The 8442-nt window shown below is 35.8% G+C and overlaps 1 protein-coding gene across 1 annotated transcript; it reads right to left on the reverse strand.

The window, feature by feature from the left end:
- Positions 1-720: 720 nt before the first annotated feature.
- On the reverse strand, positions 721-7688 carry LOC142634161 (protein CHUP1, chloroplastic-like). The gene is made up of 7 exons (XM_075808447.1): positions 6546-7688; positions 4683-5624; positions 4089-4220; positions 3546-3727; positions 3312-3423; positions 1333-1476; positions 721-1028 (listed from the first exon to the last, which is right to left on the reverse strand). The coding sequence occupies exons 1-7, from the start codon at positions 7377-7379 to the stop codon at positions 948-950; spliced, it is 2427 nt and encodes an 808-aa protein (XP_075664562.1). The 5' UTR covers positions 7380-7688; the 3' UTR covers positions 721-947.
- Positions 7689-8442: the final 754 nt, after the last annotated feature.

The raw sequence follows: 8442 nt of genomic DNA on the forward strand, positions 1-8442 counted from the left end.
CTTAAAATACAAAACTAAATCGTATCAACCTAAATTAAACTTCCTAAAAACACAAAAATTTATCAACCTAAAGCCGAGATGCAATAACAAATAAAATTCCACCAAAACACAAAGAGAGAGAGAGAGAGAGAGAGAGAGAGAGAGAGAGAGAGAGAGAGAGAGAGAGAGAGAGAGAAACCTTCTTGTGAGAGAAAACTATGCAAAAAATGAAAAAGAGTAACAAATTTATAATAAGAGAGAAGGGACAAAAAGAGGCAAATAAAGAAAGATGAATAGCAATATTAAAGTAGAGAGTAGTAGGGAGATGAAAAGATATGTGAATGTAAAAAAAATTATAGAAAAATTGGAAATAAAAAAGAAATATATATATATAGATATTAAAACCGACAAAAACGAATATGTAAAGTCAATAATTTATTTATATATATATATATATATATTTTTTGTAAAAAAGAAAGGAATAAATAATAAATAATAACTATGTGAAAAATGATATGACAATGAGGTAGCACAACAGGAACTCAGCAGTAATAAATGTCACGCTTCAACTTTTAGTAATATATAAATAGATTAGAGTTTAGCATTAGTATTTTTTCTCTGTCACTTTTTTATGTGAATTGCATTGAGATTTTAGATATTGATATCTTAAAATGAGTATAAGAATTTGAATTCGAGCTTAGCATTAGTTCTTTTTGCTATGTCACATAATCATGGTGCATTGCATTCATCAAGATTTTAGATATCATTATCTTAAAATGAGTATAAACTCAAAACACAAAATTCGTTTCTATATTGCAAGCCAAACTTCTACAGCCAAAAATTAAGGCAAGCCACGCAAAATCACACTGCCCAACCAGACTGCACACAGTAAAATGTATGTACTTTTTCAGTATGAAGCTCACTGAGATGGTAAGCCAAGATTGTTCCCTATCCTTCTTTTGTCCTCTTTACTTTTTGTTAAGAAGGTGAGCAAGGTTGCGAAGTTCCTCAAATGCATGCATTGTTTCTGCGTCAAATCCTCCAGCAAACTGCATCAAGAATAAACAAAAATGAATCAATGTGTACTCTAAGTAGTTCAACTGAAATACACCATCTGGGCTCATCATTGACCCCATGAAAGAGTAGAAGTCTATCAATTTTCAACTCATGCTTATGGTCAAGAAGCATCACAAGATATAATGAGAAACCTTTCCAAATAACAAGATTTCTTCTTTTTCTTTTGTCTTTTTGTAACTTTTTTTTTTTGGCTATATGGTTACATACTTATATTTTAGATGCTCTATATTGTTACATTAAAGTAAAAGGAAACATTATTATTGTTATGCTACGAACCTGATGAATTCTAAAAGCAAATCGGACTCCTTGAAGCAACATATAGTCCATTGCAGGATCTTTTTCCAGAGCTGTCTTTGATTGAAGTTCCATAGCTACTCTTTTCATGTATATCTTTGCCAACTTGACAGAGCCAAACTTTATCTGAAACGTCCAATGGTTCAATTATTTTGCTAAGCCTCAGTATTCTATAAAATGCAAAACGCAGGCTAATAGAGGGGCAAATGGAAATTGCATAGTTAAACCATAAATCCCACAACAGTACACATTGGTGGAGGTCAGCAATAAATGGAAGTATGAAAGATTGGACAGGCATGAAATCTAAGTGCCCTGGACCTTATATACAGATCTCTGGACACCATATGGCATACAATCTTATTAGATGAATAAAGACTGACAATCCATATTAATTGTCACTTTTGTTCCACCTTAAAGAACCATTTAGAGGTTTATGTTATTCTGATATCAATGTGTTAATTTTAGTTTTTGGTAAGCTTATGTTAATATAATAAAATATGCATACAGGCATGTGCACATTGAGTGAGACTGTGATACAAAGAGAGAAAATGATAAGGCCAAAGGGCCTTGGCTTCATCGCCCTACCTTTGGCCTTATCCATTTCAACTCCTCTATTCCACCACTACCACCTCCCTAATATCACCTACAGCCACTGCTGCCAATCGCCCATTGATCACCAATCACCAGCCACCGGCTACCATTCAGCCCACCCTCTACCTTGCCAAAGTGACTACCATCACCATCACCACCACCACCACCACCACCACCACCACCACCACTTTCCTCACCCTAACCACCACTGTTGTGAATTTTCAATGCAACCAAGCATTAGAAAATATTTTGCCAGATTGCAATAAAACAATAGAAACAAATTATATTCCATTGATTTCTTTCAATTATTGGTAAGCTAAAAAAAAAAAAAAAAATCTAATGGGTCTTGAACCCACAATCTAGCCCTCCCTCTAGAACATCTAAGCTGGGATGCACGGACGCGGCACCGGAGGTGCCGCACCCGCGTCCGACGCGGCGGGACTCGCCGACGCACGAGGGACGCCGCTGCTCGCGCGTCGGTGCGGCGTCCGGCCGCGTCGGCCATGTGGCATCTTATTTTTTCCGCCGACTCGCGCCGATACGGTGCCGATTCGAGCAGATTCGGGCCGATTCGGCCAGAATCGGGCTGTTTCGGCTGTATCGGGCCGTATCGGCCGGCGACCGAAACGGCCGAAACAGGCCTCGAATCATGCTGCAACAGCCGAAATTGGCTCTAAATGAGACCCAAAAACCCTAAATCTATCCTTCCTTAATTTTATTTTGAATATTTGTTGCTTCTTTTGTGTTTTCTTTTTGGTTTTGTGTTGTGTTTTGTGTTTCTTGCTTTTTTCTTTCTTTGTTTTGTGAATCAAGACATAGTAAATTAGTAATATGTTTTTTAAGAATATTTTAATAGTAAAAATATATAGAAAATATAAATAAAAATATTTTTAATAATTTTTTAATTGCCGAGTCCTGCCGCACCCGCACCCACTTTTTTCAAAAATTGCCAAGTCCCGCACCCGTACCCGCACCAGTACCCGTACCCGCACCCACACCCGTGCTTCATAGCATCTAAGGGGAAGAGGTGGTAATTGAGCTAGAGCTCATTGGTCATTTTCCACTGAAAATATTATTTGTAGAAAAACATATATCGCCAAAACAAATGGAGCTTTAGATGCTTTAGATTTGATCCACACACCACTTTTTATGTGTAATGAGCTAAAATGTAATAGCCCCTTTTCTACCATCTTCATATACCTCTCTTATTGGAAGAAGGCAGATCAGAAAACTAACATAAAGATTTTTCAATGGTTTGATGGATTTTGATTTAAGATATGTTTCTCTTTTGAACAATTTTATATTTTATATTATAAGACCACATGAAAACTAGATTAATGATTATGAAAATGACATACAATAAAGTTTACCTTGCTTATGATACCATTATCAAGTATCCAATCTGTGGGAATGTTAAATTCCTTGCAATTACGTATCAATGAATCCCTTGTTCGGAGAAGGTTGTAGACTGTACGCTCCATCCTGATGGTAGAAAGAAGATGTTTACAAGTTTTCAAGTATGATATATAGCATTCCTAGAGTAAAAGAACAAATTTAGGAAAAGCAATACAAATGTAGAGAAAAATAAAATCTCAGGTTCTTACTTCTCAGACAACGCAACCATTTTCTTCAGTGCAATGTCACAAGGCAGTCGGGGATCATCCTTGTAAGAAGACACTTCAGTCTCCAATTTCTTGAGATCTCTATACCCAAAAGCTGCTTCTCGCAATGTGTCAGCTTTCTTCTCTGGCCATTCAAAGTGCTTTAGGACTGCCCTCTCATCCACCTTTAAAAAGGATGCAAAAGACAAAATGAAATCCGTGTAACCGTTTCCTTACATCTAAAATGTAATGACTACAAGAATCTTCAATTGATTGCAAGAAAAATATTAAAAACTAAGAATGTGTAATTTCAGAGAGCATGCTTGAAGAGATTTTCTTGTAAACAGTATTAAAAGCTATAATACAATTGTTGCATAAATCTGATATCCTTGCATACATTTGTGACTTTTATTATATATTCACATCCCATTTTAAAACAAATGAATGAATAGAGAAATGACCAAAGAGATTAACATTCTAGATATTTGGAACCAAAATTTTATGAAATCAAAATAGTTACTCTAACCATGACAGCAATCTACTTACAAGAAAGCAAAGTTCATCGTCAAGCCACTTCACAAATGCCACAACATCTTCAATCTTTTGATAAACTGCATTATTCACCTCTCTTATCAATGAATTTACAAATTCTCCTTGAGTCTCAACATCTGCCTTTATCTGCATAACAAATGATAAACACTCCTTGAGTTAAGGATATCTAAACTAGTTGATGTACTTAACAAAGTAACAAATGGAACTTAAAACACCAAAAGTGTACATTTCATTTAGGCAAGAAGGCATAAGAAAAGGATTTTCCAGTTCTTAGATTAGAAACTCCATCATGCTAGAAGACAAGTTTGATTACTTTTCTCCTTGTTCTCAGCAGTTTGGCAGGACATTTTTAAAAAAAAAAATTTAAACGAAAAAAAAAACAAAAAAAAAACAAAAATTTTGGAATTTTTATCATGTATTTAATCGAAATCCTGCACTTCCCAATTAATAAATTACCAATTGTCTCAAGAGCTTAAACTAGAAAAATAATGAAATCTCTTCTAACACAAATAAATCTTTTCTAACTGGAAAAAGAAAAGAATGAGTAATTTCAAAAAGAAAAAAGAAAATAAATGAGCAAACACTTACAGCAAGCAAATGTGAGGATCGGTTCTCAATTTCTCCGATCATGCTACTACGAACATTTGCAACATCTGGGACATCACAAATTCCTCCATTTGAAGAATCCTTTCTAGAATCTCTCTTCATGAGTGAATGGTAAAACTCAACTACTTGTGGGGCTCGCTTGACCATTCCTGCAGTACTCCTCACTGCAAACTTTGGAGGTGGTGGAGGAGGAGGAGGCGGTGGTGGTGGTGGAATTTGAGTGTTAAATTCCTCCTTAGGTCCACTAGAAATGAAACATGTAGGCCTTGGAGGAGGCTTCGGAATACGCAATGCCCTTTTCTCAACATCAAAAGAAACTGAAATTTTATTAGCTTCTTGCCCATTTCCAAAGACTTGGGCTCTTTGAATGATACCCAACTCATATGTTTGAGGAGTTAATGGTTCTACTTCCTTTTCCATGTCTTTTGTACATACAAAACAATCAGATTGCCTTCTCTTGTTTGTTACCAATTCTTCTGCACAGCATTTGGATCCACTTATAGAGTGTCTTCTCCTAGGACTTCTCAATTCCTCCAAATCAACCCAACTTTTATCTAGGAGGATATCTGGCGATTCTAAATTTGATAAATCCTCGTCAGAAATAGGCCATTTCTTTAACTTCTTTATAAGGCTTAATCTCTTTGCACTATTACATTCTAAGTACTCATTGCTTCGAGAAGAGAATGAACCAACAGATTCAGCACTCCTCTCAATTGAATGTGGGCTAGATGGCTTATCTGAATTCATTGTTGAGCATGAATTGCGCAACTCATTTCTTAAACACGAATTCACCCACCTCAAGTATGCAAGCTCCTCAACCTCATTTAATCTGCTCATCTGTAGTCCTTCAACTTGTTTACATAGATCTTCATTTGTGTGTCTCAGCAAAGTTGCTTCAGCTTTAATTTTTGCAACAATGTCACTCTGGTAATCAGCAAGAAGCTTTAGTACAATTAGGAAAAAAGCAAACCAATTTAATGAATTAAAACTTGGACTCTTAGGAGGAAAATGAATTAAAGCTTGGCCTGTCCAAAGAACACGTCTAATTCCCCTGCCTATTTTTTGCAAAAGACTGAGGATCGTAAAATAAAATAAAAAAGACAAGATTGTCACTAAAAAGGGCGCACGAATAAACCAAATAATTCACAACCAAAACCTTAGATTTAATATATATGTATATATGATTTATGGAGTCCTGTATTATTTGGAGTAGAAAATAACCCTATGTTGTTGCCAACAAAACAGAGTAAGAAAAGCTACATAGAATGTTGATATTCTATGTTTGATGTTGTTCCATTCATGAAAAATGAGCAACTCCTCTAAGCAAGGATAAATAACACTAAATTAACAACAAAGTTTTTGTCACTCCTGTCCCTACTCATACAAACTTAAAGACATAGCTACGTTTAAGTTACAGTTAATCAATTACATATTATTGTTTGGGCCCTTCACCATCTAAACTAGAACAAATAGCTAAACTACACTAAACTGATTACACAAAGTGCCTGATTGCTAAGGTGGTTTCAAACCTTGCTTTCTCGGTAAAGCTTTTTCAAATAACCCCATTTAAAAAAAGGCTGAACTTAAACTGTACCAAGAGACATCCATCAGAATTGATTATTGACCACAAAATTTTCTTCTTTAGTGTCCTACTCATACAAACTTGGAGAAAAATAGCTAAGTTACACTTAATCAATTCGACATTATAGTTCTCTTGGAAACAAGGATAAATATCTAAACACCAACAAATATGTATATTTCACTCTTCCTTTGGTTTGTCACAGATTAATCAAAAAAAAAATAGCAAATAGGCCAAGACATATATCAATCAGAAAGAACAATTACCTCCTCGGAAGCCTTAGCTAGAGAAGCCAACTGAGAGTCCATAGAAGCAAGCCTGCAAGCAAGATTCCTCTTTTCAAGCTGTAGCTCCTTATTGAGCCGCCTCAACTCCACAACCTCCATTTCAAGACTAGTTGAAGAAGTCGACAATGTTACAGAAGAATTCTCATTATCTTCTTCACCCCTTGAACTTGAAACCTCCGATAAGTGGTCTGATAGGCTTGTTTTCTCAGCTTTTTCAAATTCTAACAATCCGATTTTGCGAACAAGATCCTCCAGTTCAGCCCTCTTGACATCTAGTTCTCTTTCGAGGTCCAAAACCTTAGGATTTCTCTTACATTCTGACAACTCAGCTTGTAGCTTGAATTCCCTGTCCTTAGATTGTTGCAGCAGGCTTCTCAAATTCTCAAGCTCGGTGAACAAGTCTCGAGACGACTGTCTCCGGTGAGGATGGACATGGACTTGAGCCGCATTGACGGAAACCGAGCACGACAAGTCTCCGATCAGCGATCGCTTGACTCTAGAATGGGAAGGCACAAAAGGGTTCTTCTGGTTTTGGTTGGTGGATGAGTCTGAGCTCGAGAGAAGTGGCTGTGGTTTCTTGGTGTGGACAGTGACAGTGAGTGTGGGCTGTTGAGAAGCCTTGGTTTTCCTGTCTGTCGCTGATGAAAAGCCTTTTACTATTTGGGAACCCCATGAAGAAGCAGACCTCAGCTTTGAAGGGTTGCTGCCATTGTTATTGCCTTTGGAGTTATGAGATTGAGGCTTAGGTATCTGATTTTGATCGGCAAATTTGGAAGCTTTCACCTTCTTCTCTGATGGGTTTTCTTCTCTCATTGTTTTCTGTTAAATCCACAAAATCTATCTAAGAATCTATCTATCAAAAGATTCAAAACCCATATAAATTTTTCTTTGATTGTTCCAAATTCAAAGAGAGCCCTTTCCTAAGTTTGCTTTTCTGGAACTCTACAAATGGAGTATTTGAGCTTAAATAAAACAAACAAATCTGGGCGTTTGAGTTTTGGCAAGAGTTTGGAGTGTGAGGTGGAGCTGGAGAATGGTGCAAAAAGATGATATAAAAATATGGAAAAGTGTGTGAGTGTATCGTGTAATGAAATGAAAGGAAAGCTCCAATTCCAAGATTGTGTACTTGAAATCTGCTGTGTTGTGTGCCTTAAAAAATGGCAGCTTTTACCTTTATCGCACCCCATTTTGAATTTTTGAAATTTGAATGTTATGAGAAGGGAATGTACCGAAGGTGGATGTGCAACGGTCGTTTTCTGTGCCTGGGAGGGCCCCACCACTTCCACGTGTGGAGTTAACTAAAGGCAAATTTATATATATAATATAATACTAGCATCATATGTGCGTGCGATGAAATTTTTTTTTTAATGGTCTTATTTTGTTGCCAATAAAAATTGTGTTTATATTTTATATATATAATTTTTATTTTGAGAATTTAATTTATGAGTAGATAAAGCAATTTAAAAATCAACAAGAGAGTGACCATATTTTTTAGACAACGTTTTAGTGGGAGTTAGAGTTATATTTTTACCGAATTGTCCTTTAGTTTTGTCTTTACTTAAATATAGGGGTGTAAGGGCATTTTTCAACTAAAAAAATGAAGAATACAAGCAGGAAAAGCCCCTCAAATAATAGTATAGATAGATATGTGTGCAATTAACAAGTTTTTTGTGCTGTGTTGTTGTTTGCTAGATGTGGGATAAAAAAACAAATAAATTTGGCTTATTTGAAAACAATAATAATTTAGAGGCTGTTTGGTAGTGTAACTAAAACAACAGTTTTCAGTGTTTAAAATAACATTATACGTATTTTCACACATTTTTTCACCCACACGCATTTCTAAAAAATACAAACAACGTTACTAGAACAACATTAC

Source organism: Castanea sativa, chromosome 5 (genome assembly GCF_040712315.1).
Source record: "Castanea sativa cultivar Marrone di Chiusa Pesio chromosome 5, ASM4071231v1".
Classification (NCBI taxonomy): Eukaryota; Viridiplantae; Streptophyta; class Magnoliopsida; order Fagales; family Fagaceae; genus Castanea; species Castanea sativa.